Here is a 25,386-nt window from a genome sequence, read left to right on the forward strand (position 1 = left end):
CTAATATTAATAAGTAGTGTAGAAGTTCTGTCCTCAGTTAAAAAAATGTATAAATAAATAAATATTACATTAAAACATGCTCATCACAGAAGAGGTGTATTCAAGTCATTGCATATATGTTGCATTTTAATGAATTTTTAAATAAATAAACACATCTGGACAAAAAAAAATAAATTGTGTGATGTCATTAACCCTAATGTTACATTGCTATGAGTTATTTGAGGTCAGCAGCACAGTGTACTTACATATTTAAAGTTACATATCGGAACAAACCCTTAACCCTAAGTATGAAAAATAATAAACATTTGCTTTAGCAAACACAACTACAGTTATTATTACACGCCTACATTAGGTTAGAGGGGAGGTGGAGAAGGTTATAATCTTTTTTCCTGATCCTCTTCAAGATCGTCCCGTAGGACACCCAAAGGAAATCACATCTTAGATCTTAACGCTTCCTTCCTGATGCAGCTTTTGAAGAAATGTCTAAATGGGCTCATGTAATTAGCAGGATGTAGTCGACGTTGGAACGCGTCTACCAAACATATGTTTCCTTTCCATGATTCCTTTGATTCATGACATTGGATTTGTATTTTGACAACTTTAGTCTTTAGAACAATTTTGGCCAGTTTCGCGACAAACAACATCCTGAAATGCATTCCGTGTTTTTTTTTTCTCCCCCTAGTTTGTTAAAACGATAGGAATAAGCACTTTTGTCCCACACTTGCAAGCTGGCATGGCACCATATGGCTAATGGTGGTGCGTGGCAATTAGTGGAGCTGATTAATGGTGAACAGCCTAATTTTCTGCTTATAATTGCGGCAGCGTTTGAAGGTACACATACAGTCGCGCACATACACAATTGCATATCAATGCTGATTTGGCAGGTGGGGGGATGAGGACCACATTGGTTTGAATATACATTAGCTGCCAATTCTAAAAGTAAAAAGAAAAATCGGGTGATTTTTTTAATTGCGAAAGTGCCTATATGACATCTTTAAGTAGCGTGATGCGTTGCTGGGAAAACTTGGTATATATTTCATGGACGCCACGTGAGCCAGGGCACATTTGTTAGCAGAGCAGACTGAAATTTCAGATTGAGTAATGAGTTTCTGCTTGTCCTAATTAACCAGGCATCAGGGTGATATTCATGAGGGGGGGTGGGGGGTTACAAGGGTGGGCGGCACTGTTAAAATACCACTAAAAATAGGCACGAGTCGATCATCACAACCTACTTTTAAGCAAATTCATCTTTGGATGTTAATTAAATACATAGCATTTGATAGAAAAAGTCATCTCCTACTTGTTTTTTTGGCTCTGTTCTTCACTAGGGGTTTGACCTGGATAGTATTAATATGAAACGAGCTTCTATTTATTAATATGCTGTTTTGGTAACGTAAGACTCAATACCCATAAGAGCAAATAAAATTTAAACAGAATACAGCACTAGAGCGTACTGGTTAGTGTTCTAACCGGGTGACAGAATAAAGCAACAAGCCAAATGACATTTTGACATTTACTTGGTTTCTATTATGGGGTAGCTCCGCCTACAGTGAAATCTCATTGGTTCATCATACCTGAGTATTAAATCTGAAAAGCTGCATCTGCATTTGAATAAGAACTTACTTTGAGATCTTTACAGTATGAATGAAATCCGGACATACTACATCTGCCGTTGTCATGTGACTTACAGTTGCGTCACTTCACTGCCATTCACAAAACATCTCTCGTGAAAGGCATGGGATAGTAAAGTGACCTTCGTTCGTCTTCGGAACACAAATTAAGACATTTTTGATGAAATCAAAATGTTCACATTGTAAACACGGTGCAGCGCTTCCAGGTGCTGCTCACCTGAACAGTGTCAACCAATAATAAGTCAGCATTCTCACGTAGAACCTGGAAGCGCTGCACTGTGTTTACAACGTGAACAGCTAAAGAGACTGACAGGGAAGAGAAGAAATTGTTGAATAAAGTCGTTATTTTTGTTTTGTATTCTCGTCACTTCATAACATTAAGGTCAGGGGTCATTTTAGGTTGAGGGCCGGATGGGAAAAAATGTAACCATGTGCGGGACGATTATTTATTTATTTGTTTTTTAAACCTTAGTAAGCTGACATTAATATTAACCATACAAACTACATATTCATTTGCAAGAAAAACACACTGCTCTTTGAAAACTGCATTTGTTTTTACTGCGAAAAGACTATTCGATTTTTAAAATAATATATATTTTTTTTTTTTATTATTAATGATTTTTTTTTTTATGGCCAATTCCAATTTTTTTGGAGCAAATTTGATACCGGTTGCCAATTTTTTTTTCATTTATTTATTTATTTGTTTGTTTGTTGTTTATTTGTTCTATAACAGGCCAAACTGGCCTTAAACAAAAATATGTGTAGCCATTCGGTATACAGGCGCCACTGCATGAGCAGTTGTTTTTTTATTTAAATTAGATTGTATAATTTCAAGGTTTACATTAAAAAAACAGCATGGTCTGACTTTATAGCTTTGTGAAATTATGCTACATAAGACACCTGCACAAAATAAAAATAGCAGATGGACTGAATGAAAATGCAAATTCACTCTATAACAGTAGGTGGCGCTTGTGAAACAGCAAGCATTTCCTTGGTTACCGCTGTACACAAAGCAGCGCTGCGCTTATAAAATAGACTATTTAACCGGAGATCAAAACTTTTCTAAAGACATTTCCCTTCTAAGTTACATTCATATAAAACCCAATTCAATATTTATATTTTTCCTATATTTCACAAACAGTGAGCTTGACCAGATACAGTATTTGCTCTGCTGGCGTATCTGTGTTATTCTTTGCGTCCATATTCAGCATGTGGCTGTGTTAACGTTTAATATATATAAATATTACAGACTTCGTAATATTTCCACACAAATGACAATTTGGGAAATTATTGCAAAGCAGTTTGTTTGCAAGTCCAGAATAGATATTGGCCAAAACAAAACTAATAACCGTTCGGATTTATGGCTGATGGACCATGCATAGCTGATTTTATTATTGTTCAAACAATCCCCCGGGCCAGATTGGACACCTTTGTGGGCCGTATTTGGCCCGCGGGCCGTATGTTTGACACCTTGATTAAGGTTGAACCGCTGTAGTCACATGAACTATTTTAACAATGTCTTTACTACCTTTCTGGGTCTTGAAAGTGGTAATTACGTCTATAGGGAGGTCAGAAAGCTCTCGGATATCATAAAAAATATCTTAATTTGTGTTGAAGATGAACTAAGGTCATTAAGATATGCTAGTGCACGCCGAAAAATATGAACAACTTAATATTAATGACTTGAATGATCTTGTTTGCTGAGATATATATAATTTGCATGCAATTAAATGCTCTCTAGAATGAGAATGTCAGTTTCCACTAATACCACCTGTCTCTGACTAGCGTTAGCAAGTAGCTAACCGTGTGCTGAATTCAGAACTGCAAACATCTTATATTTTCAAAAGGAAACGTCTGAACTGAAAAAAGATGCTTGTCATGCAATTTGGTGGGATATGTTCTGATTTACTGCGACTGCACTGTGACATGTTGCATTTTTAGCATGGACGGACAAATTATTTGGAAACTTGGCGCATCGCACCTGGTTAGTACAAAGTGTAATGTAAAAAGTCTCACCTGCACATGATTTCATGAGTCAGGAGAACGCGGCACATCTCCGGGTTCTTATCTTGACCTTCATAGATGATGGGCTTTGAACAGAGAGAAGAAAAGAAGTCAGCTTGGACACACAGGCTTTATTTAACACTAGAATGAATCATTTAGGCAATCAAAATTAAATGAAGCATGTTACATATGAAGCTGTTTTAAAACATATGCTACAGGAAGCTGACACAGACCATCTAACATCCCAAAAACATTTCCTCCACTCATCCACCCTTAAATTCAGCTATGGAGTCACAGAAGCCAATTTCACTTGAGAAACACACTGAGAGGAGGCGTAGTTCTGCCGTTAAAGCCTGTTGGCCTGGTCGTATTTAATAAATATCAGCATGTGTCATGGGGAATCGTCTAAGCTGTTCCAATAGGCTATTTCTGGACAGGCTGTCCAAAGCTCTGGCTCCACACAGGACTTTGGCTCATTACGTAAAGGAAAACAGAAGGTGAGAAATGAAGGTGCTGCAATAAGGGCTCATTGTTTTACTTCTAGCTCAGGTAATTATTCTCCCTACAGGGCATGGGGCTGAGGTGGGGTAACATGTGGTAGAGGATGGGATGTACAATAGCACCAGCTCAGAGCGGTTTGAGGGATGGGTAACAAGCCGAAGAACACCTGTTGTAGGTGGAGGAGATGGTAAGGAACATAATTGATTGGCTGCTCAGATTCTAACGAGAGGGAGAGCTCAAAACAATGACAGTGATTCCTAATGGTGGGGGAACATATTTATCAAAAATAATAAAAATCAACAGTAACTGCTGGTTGCAACCCATTTTACTTCTGTGATACAGTGTATGTGAAACGTGATATTTAACAAGAGTCTAATTCAGATGGCGAACATACACATTAAAGGATTAGTTCACTTTCAAATTAAAATTTCCTGATAATTTACTCACCCCCATGTCATCCAAGATGTCCATGTCCTTCTTTCTTCAGTTGAAAAAGAAATTAAGGTTTTTGAGGAAAACACTCCAGGATATTTCTCCATATAGTGGAATTCAATGGCCTCCAGACTGTTGAAGGTGAAAATTACAGTTTCAGTGCAGCTTCAAAGGGCTTTAAACAATACCAGACGAGGAATAAGGGTCTTATCTAGAGAAACCATCACTCATTTTATATATATAAAAAAAAGTTTTAACAATAAATGCTCATCTTGAACTAGCTCTCCTCTTCTCTATTAGAATTCCGGCAGTGTAGACACTGCTAAGTGTATTACTGCCCTCCACAGGTCAAAGTTTGAACTTGTTATATACTTGCACTCGCATATTGTATATGACAATTTAGTTCAAACTTTGACCTGTGGAGGGCAGTAATACACTTAGCAGAGTCTACACTGCTGGAATTCTAATAGAGAAGAAGAAGAGAGCTAGTTCAAGATGAGCATTTATGGTTAAAATGTATACAATTGTATTTATTTTTTTTAGAAAATGAGTGATGGTTTCTCTAGATAAGACCCTTATTTCTCGTCTGGGATCACGTAGAACTCTTTGAAGCTGCAGTGAAACTGTAATTTTGACCTTCAACCATTCGGGCTCCATTGAAGTCCACTATATGGAGAATAATCCTGGAATGTTTTCATCAAAAACCTGAATTTCTTTTTGACTGAAGAAAGAAAGACATGAACATCTTGGATGACATGGGGGTGAGTAAATTATCAGGAAAAATGTATTTGAAAGTGAACGAATAGGATGTTAGTTAGCCTATAGGATGATCTGAATGTTCTGTGAGGGAAACGTCCAGTTTTTTATGTTTTATCTTGGTTATGTGAATGTTAAGGAAAACAGTGAGGGAATGTTTAAACCTTTTGAAAACATTATGGGAACGTGCTAGTTGTAATGCTTAAAAAACGTTAGAAGAATGTTCAACTAAAACATTTCAGAAAGACATTCCATGAACAATGAGAACGTTATTAAAGTTCATAACTCTTGAATGAACTGTTAACGTTACTTGAAGAACGTTTGCTCATAATGTTTGAGAGAACCTTACCATAACGTTAGCCAAATAAGTTCTGAGAACGTTCCGTATTCCACTTCTGAATCTCCAGCGCCATACAAAAAGAAATCATATTTTACCTGAGTTGTGAACGTGAGTTTATGGCCTGAACTGAATGTAAAGCAACATAAACATTCTGTATCGCAAAACAACGACAAGAAAATGTGTCTTTCTATCGCACACTGCACGCAAAAACAAACACGCAAACAACATGACAGTCTCAAGTTAATTTAATGATTCACTCAAATAAAATTAAGAAATAAACTCACTGAACCAGTCAAAGCGGAAATTAGTTCACCCAAAAATGAAAATTCAGTCATTAATTGCTCCCACTCATGTTGTTCCACACCCGACCTTCGTCATCTTCAGAACACAAATTAAGATATTTTTAATAAAATCCGATGGCTCAGTGAGGCCTCCATTACCAGCAAGATAATTTCCTTTTTCAAAGCTACTAAAAACATAGTATTTAAAACAGTCCGTGTGAGTACAGTGGTTCAACCTTAATATTATAAAGCGAAGAGAATACTTTTTGTGTGCCAGAAAAACAAAATAACGACTTTATTCAACAATATCTAGTGATGGGCGATTTCAAAACACTGCTTCATGAAGCTTCGAAACTTAGCGAATCATTTGTTTCGAATCAGTGGTTCGGCGCCCCTATCATACTGCCAAAGTCAAGTGAACTATTGAAATTTCTAAACACTTATGATGTAACGAAGCCTCGTTTACTGAAATCACATGATTTTGTCTCTCCGAACCACCGATTCGAAACAAAAGATTTGTAAAGCTTTGAAGCTTTATGAATCAGTGTTTTGAAATCTTCCATCACTAGATATTGTTGAATAAAGTCGTTTTGTTTTTTGTTTGTTTTTTGGCGCACAAAAAGTATTCTCGTCACTTTATAATATTAAGGTTGAACCACTAGTCACATGAACTGTTTTAAATATGTTTTTAGTAGCTTTCTGGGCATTGAAAAAGGAAATGATCTTGCTGGTAATGCAGGCCTCACCGAGCCATAGGATTTTATCAAAAAAATCTTAATTTGTGTTCTGAAGATGAACAAAGGTCTTACAGGTGTGGAACAACATGAGTGTGAGCAAACATAGTAGTTTTGTTACATTTTGTTTGTTCTTTTTTTCTTTTTGCTTAAATAGTTGCTTAAAAAATTGCTTAAATATTTGTGACTTGACATGCATCCACAGTTGTTTAGATCAACTAACAGCATTGATATCTCTTCAATTCACTCACTCATGATTTTCTTTCATTTTTTGAATCTCTCACTCATGGGTAAAAATGTGAAGTGCCTATGCGCTCACTGGCAAGCTACCTACGCTAGCATATGATGTGCCAAACCATCAGTGGCGTGTGGCACAGGGGCGGTAGGGGGAGGCAGGGGGCTGGAGGAGGTGGGTGCGAGAGAGCAGTTGGGATGCCAGACTGGAGCACGGTGCACCATCTGGTACGGCCCCCCAATTTTCTCCCAAATTTTCTCGGCTTTGCTCTCACCCCTCCTTAACACAAAACACAGCGCTGCCAGGCTGGCAAAGCCTTGTGTGTCCTCCCTCCTCCCAGAGTTGAATGTTGGACATGGTATGCCATTCCGAACAGTGCCGCGTTTGACTACGCCAAGCGTGTCACCTTGCTAAGATTCTGGGATCTCGTTCGAAGGCATACCGACTGGCAGCAAATCTGTCCCGTTACGCGCAGTCATTACTCTCTGCCATGTAACGGAGGTGTAATTCAGCAAGCCTGTCCAGCATCAAAAAAGTTTGTCACGTTGACCTTAACTGGAAAAAAGCACCGAAGCAAAGTTATATCTACCAAGAAAAGGGTAATTTGACAGAAGAAATATCCAGAGACAGACGATACATTGGCTCATTGTTTGATGTCTTTCAGATGTACTTTACATTATACAAAGGCACTGAGAGCGATATTGTTACAGCCAGTGCTGGATTTGGCAAGCTCGGAGCATTTGTTCAGATGGTTTTCTTTCACTTTGAGGGAATAGGGGCCAAGGTCTTCTAGAAGTACACAGCATGCATCACTGTCTGCCAGTCCAAAGACCTGCTTCATATTTCTATCTATAAACACCAAATCTGTCTTAGCCCATTCCGGCCGAGGTGTGCTTATAGGAACAGCGGTATTCTTCCACTTGCCTTAAAGGATTGGTTCACTTTAAAATGAAAATGACCCCACGCTTTACTTATACACACCTAGGATGGCTAAAGGATGACTTTCTTCTTTCTGGTGAACGCAATCGGAGTTATATTAATAAATATCCTGACGCATCTGAGCTTTATAATGGCAGTGAACGGGACCAGCAAGTATGAAGCTTAAAAAATTGCATCCATCCACAAGGCACTGGGAGGTTAGTAAAGGCCTTCTGAAGCAAAGCGATACATTTGTGTAAGAAAAATATCCATATTTAACAAGTTATGAAGTAAAATATCTAGCTTCCGCCAGACCGCCTTCCGTATACAACTTATGTTGCGTCAGTTAAGCTTTTTCGTAAGTTGAATAGGACATAGCGTAAGCTTTTTGAACTGCAAGAGGCATTACACTTTATTCTTCAGTTGAATACGGAAGGCAGTCTGGTGGAAACTAGAAGCTACTGAAGTGGAGATTTCAGACTTAGTGCAGGAGAAAAAAATAATTTTGGGGAAACACCCTTGAAAAATATGTAGTCTAACTGAAATCCATAGATGCAAATAGATAAAGTGTAATAAAACAAAGACTAAAATGTGTACTTTTCTTTACACTATTCTTAAAGAAGACATACAGTAGTGGAAGCAAAATAGTCCGAAATCTCAAAGTTGACCAGTGCATGAAAAAACAATGGCTTTGCCTGAAGTGTCAAATTCCTCTAGTCATACAAATGGAAATGACTCATATAAAGATTAATTAGCCTTTGTATATTTTGTTTGTATCAAGAGTTCTTAAAAAGGAAATTTTAGGTTACCGACTCTTAAAGTGTGCCATCTTGATAACTTTAAAACGCCTCGACTGCTTTTATTAAGATCAAAGAACAGGAAGTGCTGTGATAAAAGCAGGAAATAGTTTCTTTTTGATTTACAAGGAACACCGAATGTGCAAAGGTGCCGTGTTAAAAATTACCCTATGTTAATATTACAAGCGTGATATTTAGGGCATTTTTAACTGCTTGCCAAAGTGCGAGAAGGGCACATTAATAAGCATACAACGTTCACATGCCTTGTAATACATATTTCATCTCGCCAAGCACACTTTTCATATTTCATCCAGCGTTTTCCTCAACGGCTTTGATGTGACGCCTGAAATCGAAGGCAAGTAAACAAGACGCTATAAATACATGGAAACCTACTTCCTACACAGTTGGCATCATCTGTTAGCATGCCATTAAGAACACGGCTGCCTTTTTTTCCCAGGCCACTGTGCTACCTTTAAAGAGGTGCTGTCTTGGCAGTGATTTCACTCTTTGTTCTCCCACACACACAGAAGCGTTCACATTCACGAATAAGTATCTCACCCCACCCCTGATCAGCTGTTCAGACATAAAGCCTGAGAAACAAGAGAAGAGGAAGATAGAGCAAGTGTTGGGCAGAGAGACAGACGGGATAATAGTCTAAGGGTTTCTAGAGACAGCTAACAGACATCTGAGACACTTGTAGACAGTGCAAGAGTTTGAGCGGGAGACGAGGGAATAAAACAAGGCCGGAAAGAAGAGAGCTGGAGAGTAGATGGGTTAAAAGAGTTATAAAAAAAAGAGTAAGGATTGAACAAGCAAAAGCTACACTCTTGAAAATAAAGGCTCGTCATTGGCCTTAATGGTTCCATTAAGAACATTTAATATCCATGAAAACATTCCATGGCACAAAAGGTTCTTTAGATTATTAAAACGTTGTTCACACTAAGAAAAAACTGACCTATAATGCCCCTTTTACAAGATGTAATATAAGTCTCTGGTGTCCCCAGAATGTGTCTATGAAGTTTCAGCTCAAAATACCCCACAGATAATTTATTATAGCTTGTCAAATTTGCCCCTATTTGGGTGTGAGCAAAAACACGCCGTTTTTGTGTGTGTCCCTTTAAATGCAAATGAGCTGCTGCTCCTGGCCCCCTTTCCAGAAGAGGGTGGAGCTTTAACAGCTCGCGCTTCAGTTGCTCAACAACAACAAAGCTGGAGAATCTCACGCAGCCAAAATGAGGATTTTCAGTAACGGTGTTAAGACCAGACACTGATGGAGAGACTCAGGAAGAAGTTACAACTTTTAGAATGCGACCGGACGTTTCTGAATGGTTAGTGGATAAATTTATGTAGTTGCTGTGGAGTTTGATTCAACTCATTGACTAGCATGTACCGTCATGTTAATCTTTTGTGCAAATCCAGCGTAAAATGACGGCATGGCAACAAAACTCTACTACAACAACTCTTCCTCTTCTCTAAAGCAGCCCAACATGGCCTCACCCCCTTTGTTGCATGTTCTTGGGGGCGGGGTTTATGTAAATTTTAGGGTTAGTGATGTCACTAACCCAGGAAGAAGCCTGTTGTAGTCTCTACCAGCCGTTTGTTGGAGTCCTTAAACAGCGAATTCTGTAAAAGAAAATATCTCCTTTTGCATTGAACTTTGAGTTTCGTAACTTTGCAGATGTTGTTTATGCTCAAACAGCAACATTACACATTAACTAAAGTTAAAAAAGTGAAATCATAATCAAGATCTTTAAGATCTGTTCACTAAAAGGTTCTTTGGGGAACCCAAATAATTCTTCTATAGCATCACTACAAAAAAGAAAAAAAAAAAAACCTTAAAAGAAATCATTCACATGCTTTTGGAGGGCGGAGTTTTGGAAAGAGGGCGTGGTTTAATTCAGCGGCTAAGTTTAGCTCAAGCTCAAGTTAGCTCAAGCAAAACAGCTACATCTCTTACAGCATCTTAAAAACATAAACAATCCAGGAGGTAATGAGAGAGGAAAAGGAAACGTAGGATAGATGAGGGAGGAACGTGGGAGGTCTGCTGATGTTGTCTCAGCACGACATGTTGGTGCTGAAGCTGCTGATCACAGATTTAACTGTCAAACTCACACCTAAGAGCCCCACATGTCCCTGATTCTCACTTTTACATCCCATTATAAGTTACAAACCCAGTATAATGGTGTGATTTTTTTTCCTAAATCAGTTGCAAAGTGCAAACCCCGTCCTACAGCTGAAACTAAAAGATTTAATTGATCACGTCAAAGCTGACTGCCTACACAACACTGAAACAAATTCTAACCCCTACCTACACCCTAAAATTAACCTCAGTGTAGTGCTGGTAGCACATCCTGATAGAAAGCATTACTGTTTGTCATGATCTGAACCATCTGTGGCTTAAAAAAAACAAAAAAAAACAAATCCTGACTACAAAAATACTCAACATGTGAGATTCAGAGCATGTATGCTAACCGCTAGGCTACTGCTACAACAACAGATGCAGTAAATTAGCACTAGTTTGAAATGTATAACACTGAGATGTTTACCATATCTGCTGTATCTAATAATTTGACTGTGACAGTAACTACCGAAATAACAAGCGTCTTCATGCGACTGTTGAGCAGTTGCAACAGTAAATCAGTCTCGCCGCCACAGAATAATAAGCTCTGTAACCGCTCTGAGAGCACTAACAGCAAATCTGGACACTAATTACAGTCCATGCTAAAGCTGTTTTAGCTGTTTTTGCCACCGTAACATAAACAGAGTGGTCGCCTGTAAGTGTTTTAGTGTTGCACAACACTTTAGCAGCCTCTGTGATTAGCATTTGTTCCCACAGTCACTTAGAAAGTAATAGTCTTGCTAACAAATTTGAATCAAGCTGCAATCACATTTTCGCAGGCAGCAATTACCCCAAGCAGATTTCGCAACATGCGGATTCACCATGTTGACCTGACTTCTGTGTGAGGTATTGACATTAGACAATGGACATTTTTTGCCTGCAAAACTCACTGTAAAAAGTAATACGCTCTATCTACTCAATAACATTTTGGCAACAGATTACAAGCAATATTATTAATTAAATTCAGAATATTAGAAATCAAATTAAATCAAATTAGTTCCTTGAAAGTCAACCATTTAAAATGTGTAAAGTTAGCAAACAACATTACAAAAAACACAAACTGACATAAAAAGCAAACTGACAAACTCAGGGAAACACCGATCACCATAATGGCGACCAAACATGTTCAATAAAATCTAAACCTCTGTTAATTCTTGCGTTTCTCTTTCCTTCAGTGATTCTGCTTGTTATCATCAGGTGTCTTCAATGTTGGCAATAAAAAATAAAGAGTTCTTAGACATCTGTATGTTATTCAGATATTACATTTTACTTAAAGTTTACTCGTTTTTAATGTTTGACATTTAAGGAATTCATTTGAATAATTCTGACTGATGTCAATTTTTTTTGGGTAGATATAGCGTATAACTTTTCACAGTGTACACAACCTAATAAATCACATCTCATGGTCGCTGCTGAGTGATTACAAACGGCTGATGGGGATGTATACTAGAACATCATAAAAAATTACTCTGTCTGTAACCCATCTGCACTCCCTTCTCAAGAGTGCATACTCTTCAAACTGAAAGCTTGTTTTTTAGCCCGCGCCACAACATGGGCCGAGACACCTGTAGCTGTCCTGTGGTCAGCCAGTATCCAGGTCTCATTTCACCGTCTCAACAGGTCTGACTGCCCCTGAGCGAAACCACATCTGATCCCGAGCTTTCCCTTGCTCTCATTCAGCCGAGGAAATCAAAGACACAAGCCGACCTAGCTGTGCACGCGGTAAATATATCACTCACGACGGTGTTTTTTGAGCTGTTATAAACTAACTAGCTGTTTTATTGTTGCACGTTTGCAGCAGAGAATGAGATTTGATATACTCCGACTGCCGTTACACATGTTCCCCAATCTTTAAGTGTAGTTCTAAGCGGATCCCTTTAGTGAATGATTTAACCATAGGTTGTCTTCACATCTGAAAGTTTCTCGCACACAATAGAGCAGCAAAGGGGGATCGCAATCTCATTCCTTGTGACTTCTATTACACGTGTTGTAATACCTGCACAAAAATAATGAATACAAGTGCTAAATATATTCCGAGAAGACTGACATGAAAACTGCCGGCAAACAACTACAAAAGATTTGTGAGGGGGAAGCCGAGGCGTCTGGGTGATTATTTTTTAACTTGACACTGATAAACAGCGCTCTAGCGACACTTCGTTCAAAAGTGCCATGTCCTCCCACGAAGTGCAGCAAAGCAGATAGTTAGGAAACAACAGCTCTTCTACCTACTGCCAGACTAGCGCTGTCAAAGTAGCAGCTACTGGGGTTTAATGCGCTTTGATGTTCCCCACAACGCAACTTAGGCGGGAGGGAGAGGGAGCTGCCGCCCGCAGGTAAGTTAGCGGCCGTTAGCGAAGTGTAAAGAGCCTAGCGTGGAGCCTTTCTCAGCTTGCAGCAGGCGGCTAATAAACAGGGATACGTTTAATAGAAGCTCTTTGACAAAAGCTAATTGCTAATTCCCATGACACGCTAATTTACGGCTGATCCAGGGTCAGCGTTTTGGTTCTCTTGTTTATAAAGCATCCAGACACTAGCTCAGGGCCACACATGTCTTCGGTGACAGATAAAATCAAACAGGAAACAGGAAACAGGCAACACTAATAATGTAGATCTGCCATATTTGCGCATACTAGAAATGAAACAACCAGGAGTTCAGAAGGAGGCAGCCGAGCATGACATCTGAAACACACCAACGGGCAACACAAACATGTAAACGAAGAGGCTATGAGAAATGGATATGTACTCAGATAACAGGGAACGTTCTCAGAACTTTGGCTAATGTTATGACGAGGTTCTCTCGAAAGTTGTGAAATGTTAACAGAACGTTTGTTCATAGTTATCTGGTTTTCTCAAAACGTTAGCACAAAAAAAAAAAAAAAAAAAAAAAGATTACATTGTACTGACTCAAATAAGTAGGCCTACTGACTAATGCAGGCTACTGACTTTAGAGTTACGGTTAGGGTTTGATTTAGGGTTAGTTACTTGTAATTGTGCATAATTTGCTGTTATTAATTTAGTAAGTATATGGAGTAAAAGGTAACCGTGTCACCTTAAAATAAAGTGTTACCAAACATTATTTATAAATCGTTCATGGGATGTTTTTTGGTAACACTTTATTTTACAGTGTTACATATGTTACATGTAGTTACTGAAGTAATAACTATAAATTATGCATGATTACAGGCAACTAACCCTAAGCCAACCCCTATTCTTAACCCTAACCCTATAGTAAGTACATGTACTTAATTATTATTACTCAGTACTTAAATGTATATTTACACTGTAACACAGACACCTTAAAATAAAGTGTTACTGTCTTAGTTACACTGTAATTATACATTTAAGTACTGAGTAATATTACATGCACTTACTATAGGGTTAGTGATTGGGTTTTGTTTGTTTTAGGGTTAGATGCATGTAACTATGCGTAATTTATAATTATTACTATAGTAACTACACGTAACATATGTAACAATGGCACTAAAATAAAGTATACCTGTTTTTTTTTCTTCTGAAACATTTTAGTTGGATGTTCGTCTGACATTTTTTACAAATGTTACGACTTGTTTCAGAATGTTTAGAGAACATTTAAAAGTAACGTTCCCACAATGTTCGCAAAATAATAAATGAATAAAAATCTAGTGTTCCTTTAATGTCCGTGTTACCAAGAAAAAAGGTTTTAAACCATTTTAAAAAAGAATATTTAGAAATAATGGTGTTACATTATTTTACAGTGTCATTGTTATATATGTTACATTATGATAGTAATAACTACAAATTATGCATAATTACATGCAACTAACCCTATAGTACATGTAGCTACTTAATATTACTCAGTACTTAAATGTATCATTACAGTGTAACAAAAACACCTTACAATAAAGTGTAACTGAAATAACCTTTTCATAACTCTAGGGTTAAAATGGGTTACACTTTATTTTAAGGTATCTGTGTTACAATGTAATGATACATTTAAGTACTGAGTAATAATAATTAACTACATGTACTTACTTTAGGTTTAGGATTAGAGTTTGGGGTTAGTCACATGTAATTATGCATAATTTATAGTTATTACTACAGTAACTACATGTAACATGTGTAACAAGGACACAAGTGTTACCGGAAATCATTTTTAGCGCATATGTTTGATAGCTGGGCAAGTGTACTTGTTAGTGTACTTTTTTTTTTTTTTTGAATGGAGTGTTGAAAATGGAAAACAAGGGGGCTGCAAACTGACAAGAAAAATCCAAAAAGAAAATAAGGCTCCCCTAAAAATACACACTAAGCCTCACAGTTAAACACCAAACAAACTTCCAACTGAAAAACAAGTCCAAAAGAGGCCACATGATGCTGTTCTCACTTGGCATGTAAAAATGTGACACTGCCCCTGGGAGATGCACATGCACGTACACTACACTGTGAGATTCATCTGTGCGGGGCACAACAGTTCAACCTTTAGCATGTCCTGACGCCCCAACATGTATGAATTAGCCTTTGGTGACATGCGCAGATGGTGGTGTACGGGACGAGATGAACCCTTACCTGTTTAGTCATGGAGTCAATTAGTCTTACATAAAAATCCTGCTCCGTTCTGATGCCTGGAACACACAGAGACTTGACATCAGCATGTGCTTGTCCTTACGTTTTCCAAAAAACACATTCACAATTGTTATCTAAATCAAACTGCACCACACTGTAAAAAATTATTTTCATGATTTGTTAATAGAACTTTTTTTTTTTCTTTTGTCAAATCAACTTAGATAATTAATGTGGTTCAGATAACATAATATTTTGAGTTTCTGTTGATTAAACCAATCGCCTTCATTGTATTAACTTACAATTTTAAGCAGGTAACTTACTTTTTTAAGTTAAACCAGCAATTCTTTTTTATAGTGCACATATAATGCAACAACACAAGAATATTTTGGTAGCTTCTAATATTACCATAAATTAGCAACACATAAAACCAATGTCCTTTTAGTGTCATGTTTTGAAAACAAAGTATGTGATATGTAAATGATATGTTAATGAACTACATTTATTTTTATTTTTTTTATAGTACAGAGGACATTTTGTGATGGAAAAAATTATAGCCTTATTATAACTTTAACACTGAACACACCTGCCCATGCCATACATGTTAATTAATAGTTTATTTATTTAAAAGTGAATTAAATTGTATGGCAATTTATACTAACTTAAATTAGTATTTAAAAACACACAATGCATGATTGTTCAATTTTAAAAATGAATACACTATAATTAAATTAAACTCTAAATTGTGCCAAAGTCACAGCTTGCCATTGCTTTTCAAGCGATTAATAAAATCCAAACACTAAAATGACTGTGATGAAGCAAAGATGATATAGTGGCAGAACTAACAGCTGGTTTATTTAGAAACTGACCAGATGACAAATGATAGACAGGCTGTCAGATTACACACTAATGAACACGATCATTCGAAGAAAAACACATTAACAATTAATATCGCGTGGTTGGAAATAGGCTTCTAATTGATTTAAACCTGGAATGAATTAATAATGCTTTAAAATAAACCTGATTCGTTGTGAAGAGTCGTGCTTTGCTTTGAAGAAGGTAAATGAGAATTAGTTCATGTTGAGGAGTCAATCACTGATTGCGTTTAATTGTTCAGACAGAAACAGTCTCGATCGAGTGAATCATTGATTTAAATCACTGCCAATCTTCGTCAACTCGAGATCGCTAATGACAGCACCTGTACTCTTGCTATTTTAGTGCAAATCGCGATCAATGAAAGTGCGCAAACTCAAGCCTCGTGCGCGAATATGAGCAGGTCTTACCGTTGCTGTAGAGAAGTTGCAGTCTGTAATGTATGCCATTGTTTGTCTTTTCTCCTGTAGTCTCCTGGGCATGAAAATAATATTACAACAGGTCTCAAAATAATACACTACATAGTAATGCGAGGAATGCTTGTGCGCTTACCAAATTCAATTGTTTGGGCTCAACAAAATCTATTTTAAAGTTAGAATCTTAGCGTATAGGCTTTAAACTGAATTGTCTCATATAATACATTTTATTTAATGTATTATGTCAAATTAATTTATTCTTAGCTGAAGTTTTTTTATGTTATATTACTAAGTAGGCTACTAAGTTATAGGATTATACAATATTTTTATTATGCACGTGCATATGCATAAGATACATTTTTATAAATAGGTCAATTTAGTTCTGCTAAAAGGATTTCAAAGGCTGTAAAAAAATAATACAGGTTATTGAATAGTTTTTGATTGCATTCAAAATTTAGACACGAATTTTACTAAGAAATGCATTTAAACATTAATCTTATTTTTTTTAGCATTGATCATACAATTTAAATAACTATCCAATTTAGCTGCTTTAACCCTGTTAATATTGCTGTCACAAATATAGCCTACTTATAATATTTAATCACACAATTCGATATTTATAATAATTAATCACAATTATTCCAATATTTGTCAGATGTGCATGAGTTTGCTGTTTACTTTCCTACAAAATCAAACATATAAAGGCTCGTGTTTAGCGCTCCGCTGACATCGTGGTGCTGAAAATCACTTTTTCAAGCTCGTTCAAGAAACTCACCTTCTCTTTTTCCACAAATCCGACAAAAGAGGTTCTCTCAATTTCCACCGGCTGTCCTTGTCGGTCATAAAGCGCTAAAACGAAGTGGAAGAAGTTGGATTTGCGAAGGTTGGAGGGCGGCTGTTTCTCGAAGTGCGCCCGGGCCAGACCCACTCCACTGCGGGGAAGACACGCAGAAAGGCCCGTGTTAAACATCCATCAGATATTAGTCGTGGATGTGTCATTGAAATAAAATCAGTGTGTAATTGTTAGTCCATTGATTGAGTTTTGAAGCGTTAAAAAATACTTATACAATTATAGCTACATGTGTAAGCTAAATCTTATTGTTATTAATTAATATTAACCTATTAATATTACGCTAATATTATTATTATTATTCTTTTCTCCATCACGTTCAATCCAGCGGTCTTAAGACCTCCAGATGTGACAGCATGCAAAAGGAGGTGAGCTTTGGCAAAGTACCCAAACTTTGCATCCGAAGGAACTCATCAAAGCTCACTAAACGACAAAGCAAAGCGAATGAAAGGCTTAATCCTCCACAATCCGGATAGAGTTTCCCCAAACAAACGCCAGCGGCACGATCGGTCCACGCTCCGTGGGAGGTGAAGACGCAGCCCCGGGGGTCTCTTACCTCTGCGCGGCCGTGTTCGCATCCAGCACCCCGGCGCCTTGCATCCATGTTCGGACTGCGTTCATGCCGGCTCCGATGGGCTCCTCTTTCAAAATACTCCCACTCCTTTGGATGCTCTCCTGAATCCCAAACATGAAACCGGGATCTCTCGCACTCTCTTCCCGTTGGTAGTGTTCTCAGGTGCCCACCTCTCGTGCGTAAGAGAGAGAGAGAGAGAGAGAGAGAGAGAGCGAGAGAGAGAAAGAAAGAGAGAGGCAGCTCAGATGGGAAGGAGTTTGGAAACCAGGACAGATCCCGGTGTCACCAAGACGCAAAGTTGTGTGATGATATTGTTTCCTGCGAGCAGCTGGTGCGATCAAGCAGATCTCATATCAAATGTCATCATGACCTAACAACTTTTCTCCTCTTGTCTTCTTTTTTCGGATTTTTCTTTGTCAGGAAACAACAACAAAAAGTGGGTAAATCAAGAGTAGGCTGTATCCTTAGCCCTCTTGATCAAATAGAAGTGATTTGTGTCTCTTCCCAAAGGAATCAATCCTTCCTTTGACTATGAGAGGGAACTAAACACGAGCGCAGCCCCAAAGGCTTGAAGGAGGGACCGGGAGAGGCGGTCCAAAGGCAAACCAGTGTCAGATCCGCCCAACCAGAGCTGCCATCATCATCATCATCATCTCTCTCTCTCTCTCTCTCTCTCTCTCTCTCTCTCTTTCTCTCTCCTCCACCCACTCCATCAGTTTGTCAGATGGCATTACTAAAGCATTCAAAAGAAGCTGATTGGAGTTAGGCGCTACAAACCTCGCGCAAAATGGCTCTGTATTGATCCATCTAGTTATCCTCTTGATGCTGTAATTGCCGGTTTGACAATAAAACAAGTAAAGGATTAACGCGTACCTGCTTGAGAGAGCCGTTAATAATGACAGAGTGTGTGTCGCAGTTGAATAAGTGCGCGTGATGATCTACTAAAGGAGGAAAAGTGAAAAGTCTTCTATGCGTAATTTCTAAGAGGACACTGAAACTCATGAGATCCTGCACCGGTTTTGAAACCATTAGAGAACATTAACGCCAGTTTACGGTTAATAAAGTGTCTAAAATATGTTCTCAAAACGTTAGAGGAACGTTTTGTGTTTGCGGGGAAGAAATGTACAGTGAAGTTCAGTTACAGTATCTGAGGTTCTCCAGATGTGTGTCTCAAGTGTGCTTTACGCTATAAAAACTTTCATATTAACTATGAAGCTATATTTGACGATTTTACAAATAGATAGCCTAGGTATTATTCAATAAACATCAGTTCCTAAATTTTACAAAGTGTCCTTTAAAATAATTGAGAGACAAGGATTTTGCTTACTCGTGACTTTGATTTTTTTTTTCTTTAATTTGGCGTCTATATTGTCCAAAAATGAGATGAGAGAAAACAGAAATGTCATATCATTAAGAAATGATATATGACAGAAATAATATACTGTGCACAGAAATAAAAGATGCTTTTTATGTAGCTGATACACGCGCGCGCAAGAAGACGAAGCTGATTCATAGAAAATCCTTGATTACACAATATAAATAAAACATATACTAAATAGATTGCAATTGTACAAATATTATCTAATATTTTATATATTTTGGTTCGTAAAAACAAAACAAAAAAACCCTACATTTTGGACCGTTTCATCCTTAGCATTGAAACAGGTGCACGGTTATTTTGGTTGAATAATAAATCAGAATACAAAAAACGAAATTTCAAAAATTGTATTTAATGCACAGTATAACCTATATGTTACAGTTGGTGAATAAACATTTAATTGCAGGGGAAATGTATTCGCGCGCACACACACACACACACACACACACACACACACACACACACACACACGCACACACACACACACACACACACACACACACACACACACACACACGGCGCAATGCATCACTCACTGTAACCATTTTATTTTTCCAAGCAGTGTAGCTGTGACTGACAGATCTGCAGCCGTGTGCTCTGGCCCCTGGGGCCACTATATTTTTAGTTTGTCCCTCATTCTCCCACGCTGCACACACTCATGCAACCTCCATAGGATGTTTTTAAAAAAATCTGTAAAAGAGATTTAGCTACTTAATCATGATGTCAGTTTATACATATAGATGGTTAATAATAAATACAAACAATAACATTATTATTATTATCTAATAAATTATGTTAATTCAACAGGTAACTCTCTTCTCGAGGATATTAACTCTTAATAAAACCAATAAGAATAAAATAAAATACAATTATTAGGTGGAGTGTATATTTTTAATAATCCTGATTCCTAACTGTATGAAATGTATGAAATTAAATAAAGAACTAATGGCACTGTACTGTAAAAACAAGAATAACGTGCTGTTTACGCTCATAACGCAATCATTCAGTGTTTTTAAATATATGAATTCATCAAATGATGTTTCTGTGTTGTTTTTAAATATGCATATTTATATTCCTTTTGCCCAAAGCATATGGAATTTATTTATTAATACTCTTTATCGAATTTATTGCCCAAATAATTTTAGTATAGTTTTATTGAATTGTTTTCCTTATTCGATAAAGAACATATTGAAGCTCTCAGTTTGAAACGCGCCCATCGAAGCGCCATGTAAATCTATGAATATGATGCAGCAGCGCCATCGTGCGATCAAACTTAAGATCACACTAACAGAACAGTTAAAAGGATAGTTCACCCAAAAATTAAAATTCTGTCATCATTTACTCACTCTCAAGTTATTCCAAACCTGTATACATTTTTTTTTCTTCTGCTGAACACAAAAAAAGATATTTTGAAGAATGTCAGTAACCAAACAGTTGATGAACCCCATTTACTTCCATAGTATTTTTTCCCCAGTAGAAGTCAGTGGGGTCCATTAATCGCTTGGTTCCTGTAATTTTTCAAAATATCTTCTTTTGAGTTCAGCAGAGGAAATAAATTCATACAGGTTTGGAACAATTTGATGGTGAGTAAATGATGACAGATTTTTCCTTTTTGGCTGAACTGTCCCTTTAAATAGCTGAAAATCACTGAATGAAGGGCAAACAAGTTCTTTTATACATTTACTAACAATAAGCAATACATTTGTTTTAGTATTTATTAGCTACTCTTTGTTAAAGTTAGGTAATTGTCAGTTCATGTTAGCACAGGTCTATTAAAGGGTTAGTTCACCCAAAAATGAAAATAATGTCATTTATTACTCACCCGTAAGACCTTTGTTAATCTTTGGAATACAAATGAAGATATTTCTGTTGAAATCCGATGGCTCAGTGAGGCCTCCATAGCCAGCAATGACATTTCCTGTCTCAAGATCCATTAATGTACTAAAAACATATTTAAATCAGTTCATGTGAGTACAGCTTCAGAGCATTATGAATCAGCGTGTCGAATCAGCGGTTCGGAGCGCCAAAGTCACGTGAGTTCAGCAGTTTGGCGGTTTGACACGCGATCCGAATCATGATTTGACACAAAAGATTCATAACACTCCGAAGCTTCCTGAAGCAGTGTTTTGAAATCGGCCATCACTATATAAGTCGTTATTTTGTTTTTGTTTTTGGCACACCAAAAATATTCTCATTGCTTTATAATATTAATATTGAACCACTGTACTCACATGAACTGATTTAAATATGTTTTTAGTACATTAATGGATCTTGAGAGAGGAAATGTCATTGCTCCCTATGTAGGCCTCACGGAGCTATCGGATTTCAACAAAACTATCTTAATTTGTGTTCCGAAGATGAACGAAGGTCTTAAGGGGCTCGCACACCAGCCGCGAAGCTCAGCGCCGCGACACGTCTTAAAATTCGAACGCATTGTTTTCTGGGCGCCGCGGACAGGCGCCTATGGCAAGCCAAAGTACTCACAAACGCCTGGTCGGACGTCTGATTGCACACTGACGCGTCAAAAGCGCGCGTTTTGACAGCAAAACGCGCGTCCTCGACGTGTGATTTGCGTTAAGAACACGCGTTCTTAACGCGCGCTTTGGTATCATGGGAAACGCGCGTCAAGAACGCGCGTTTTTGTGTACCAAAACGCGCGTTCTCGGCGTGTGATTTGCTATTAAAACGCGCGTTCTTGACGTGCGCTTTGGAGTGACCAAAAACGCGCGCTTTTGACGTACGTTTATCATAACACAAATGGGCGTCGAATACGTGCGTTTTGAGTCAGACAAAACGCTCGTTATGAACGTGTGAACAGGTAAACCAAACAGGCAGTGCAAACGTGTGTTTAAAGTGTCCATCAGGCGAAGAGAACGCGCTCTTTCCTTAGAGTTCTCAAAAGTGCATGTCGAAAGCGTGTGCTCACTCTTTAGGGCTTTGAGTCTGTTATGTTTTTGTCCGCTATAGGTTTAGGACAGTATTATCATTAAACTCAACCAAAACAACATGGAATTGTCGAGGATAAATTTGGCAGATGATTATAATGTTTGAGTTATAATCCATAATAATTAATATGAAATATGCATATGAAAACGTAAAACTATTATTTAAAATAGCCGTGGGGGATTACAGTGGATATTCCTTCGATCAAGGCCAAAACTTTGTAAATTTGTAAGGAGCCAATAAAATACTACACCATATGTGTGATCATCTTGGCTATATATTACGGTGGCGTATTGCCTCATACATAATATTTTTTTCCCTCAATTATGTCGTTAAGACATCTTTTCTCGTAATAACGAGAATTTATGTTGTTAAGACATCTTTTCTCGTAATAACGAGATGTTATGTCGTTAAAACGACATTTTGTTGGCATATATGACGTGAATGTATAGGCTATACCTTTATCTGATCTATAATAGAGAATTTATCATGCCTTTATCACACTTCCGCACTCGAAAAGCAGAAGCAAATATAGTGTAAAATACCTTTAGATGCCTGTATCGATGGCAATGCCCATAGAGTTATGAACACAATATTATTGTTTTATTGCCGTGTAGCCTATGCAGTTTCTAATAGCCTAATAAAACACAGTTTTATTATTTAGCATTACTTACTTTCTGGAAAATAACTCGCACCTGATTATGCCACATGCACAAAGTCAGAATTAAGTTTTTGAGAGAAAAAAAATATCATTGGTGTTTCAGTCGCATTTTATTATAGGTCTATTCAAAAATAATTTTGCTAAAATACACAGGCCTGCGCTACGGATACAAAAATAATGCTATATTGTCATAGACCTATTTATCAAAATAAAACTGATGAATGAAAGTGGAGACAATACCTCAAAAAAGGTCTTCTGTGAACGAAGAAAAAACAAGATGAAATCTTATAAAAGGAATAAATAGCCTATTTCTAGCTAGGCATACACGAAATATATTAAACCTAAATAATTAACATATTAAGAAAATGAAAGAAAAAAAATGCGACAAGTAGACCATATGATGAGTTTCGATTCATTTTTGAGAAGTTCACGGAAAGGCATTGCTTGTCTTTATTTTTCAAGCAATGTTTTATTGTGTGAGTGCAAATAATAGTTACAATAATAGTTATACCTACACAGATTCGAATGGTGTTACTCTTATGACCATAAATGTCTGAGTATTTTAAGTTGTTTATGCTTTTATAAGAAAATTCAAGTGAACGCGCCGGCGCCATATCAGTTTTAGCTAGGCTACTATAACTTGACATCGCATGCAGCCTGTTTATTGTCAAAACAAAATACATTCAACCAAATACAGAAAAAGCCACTGCTCATTTTAGTCTGTGTACAATCAGGGCTGAATTTCCCGAAACCTTGTTAACTCTACGTCGTTAACGTTAATACATGTTTCCCGAAACGTTCTTGTATACCTTCTGTAAGTCATACTTTCGTAAGGTTGGTCTGGACCACTCTTAACTATACCTTATCACTGCTGACAGTCTATACGAATATAATTCTGAAGTTGTAATGCACCTAGTGTTCAATTAGGATAATGACAAAGAATAAAATGCAAAGATTCACTTCAAATGTGCTTTAGCTCTGATCCAGAGACAGACGCGCTCAGCTCTTGTCATATATCACAACTATATTTAGTGTTTTCAACCCCACATCAGGTTTATTTAGATTTCAGTCATTTAAATACACATATGAATGAGGCACTAGGCTATATAAAAATACATTTATAGTTTGTTAAATTCAAATTCAATACACCGATGTCTATAGAAGCTGCAATAATAACCCTTTCAATTATATAATTTGACGAAGTGTTTTATTAATATCAGATACACATTGTGTATGAAACATAAGTTTACTCTATTCTTCTCCCAGTTCACCAGCCACATACTTTAATGTATTTCGGGGAAAATTAAGTAAATCCGACAGCTCTGAATTGCGGTGCAAACTCATCGCGCGACAAAAATTCACTTCCACATATTTTACAATCGGAATATATCATAAAATGCTTGGTGTAGTTAACAAGTTTGTGAATATTTTGAATAACAAAGGAAAAACGATATAAACGAGTTACATACATATCTGCCAGCTGCATGACGTGTCTCCAAGGAATTAATACATTCTAAAATTATGTTCTAAATAACTGTCGCCTTAAACTCGCGCTGATGGGGGCTCCGCACCCCCAGAATATAGATAAATTACAAGATAGATTTAGCTTGTAATTTGGATTATTTTTATAAGATCCAATGAGTCCTGATAAATGCATTTTCTACTTCTGAAGTGCTTCTTTTTATAAAGAACACTGATTTCTCACATAACATAGTGAAGCAGCCCCTGTATAGAGTGAATTATCGATTCTCGAGCCATCGATATCAACCAATTCAGCTTCAGTGCCATGGGCAGCACCTGGTAACGTCGCACTTAAGAAGGTATATCTTAAGCAACCTCCTAAGGTATAGTTCGGGGAACATGCCTGAAAAAGGTATACATTCAGTTAAGGTATACTTTAGGGTCTTCGTAGCGCGCTGAGAGACAACGTTATCGGGAAATCCAGCCCAGGGTTGCGTTTCCCAAAAGCATCGTAAGCTTAAGTTGATCGTAGCTCTATTGAAACCAATGGAGCTTGGAGCTACGATTAACTTAGGCTTACGATGCTTTTGGGAAACGCTACCCAGAGCGTTTAAATAATAAATAGGCTATAGGATCCAAATAGTGCATATGGAAACATTTGGATTTATGCCAAATGGGTTTCTATTTCAGTTTAGCTTTAAATTAATTTGGTTTGGGGTTGACGTTTATATATTATATTTGTCATTATTGTTCTGTTTTTCTGAATACCATTAAATTTAAAAGATTTGTAGCGCAAGGGGAACTAAAAAAGCCTACGCAGTGGTGGGATTAAATACCCCTATGCCAACCTGAAGCCGGGCTAGCCGGTAAAAACGAAATTTTTACAAAAAAATATGCTAAACATGTATTTTAGGCTATTTCCACAACAAATCCTTTAAATTGTTCT

At 37.3% G+C, this 25,386-nt stretch overlaps 1 protein-coding gene across 4 annotated transcripts in view; it reads right to left on the reverse strand.

Annotated features, from left to right (window-relative positions):
* ebf1b (EBF transcription factor 1b) overlaps nucleotides 1-19,204 on the reverse strand; it is a 149,984-nt gene extending 130,780 nt beyond the window's left edge. The window contains exons 1-5 of one of the 4 annotated variants that reach the window (XM_048167297.1): nucleotides 17,980-19,204; nucleotides 17,349-17,505; nucleotides 16,568-16,631; nucleotides 15,291-15,346; nucleotides 3,648-3,721 (exon numbers count right to left, since the gene is read on the reverse strand). In XM_048167297.1, the coding sequence (XP_048023254.1) occupies nucleotides 3,648-3,721; nucleotides 15,291-15,346; nucleotides 16,568-16,631; nucleotides 17,349-17,505; nucleotides 17,980-18,113 (485 nt within the window). In that variant the 5' untranslated portion in view covers nucleotides 18,114-19,204. Of the gene's footprint in view, nucleotides 1-3,647; nucleotides 3,722-5,673; nucleotides 5,898-15,290; nucleotides 15,347-16,567; nucleotides 16,632-17,348; nucleotides 17,506-17,979 lie in introns of those variants that run through there. The other 3 variants (XM_048167298.1, XM_048167296.1, XM_048167299.1) reach the window with 3 other exon arrangements.
* Between the last annotated feature and the right edge of the window lie 6,182 nt (nucleotides 19,205-25,386).

The sequence above is a fragment of the Megalobrama amblycephala genome, linkage group LG18, assembly GCF_018812025.1.
Source record: "Megalobrama amblycephala isolate DHTTF-2021 linkage group LG18, ASM1881202v1, whole genome shotgun sequence".
In the NCBI taxonomy this organism is placed as follows: domain Eukaryota; kingdom Metazoa; phylum Chordata; class Actinopteri; order Cypriniformes; family Xenocyprididae; genus Megalobrama; species Megalobrama amblycephala.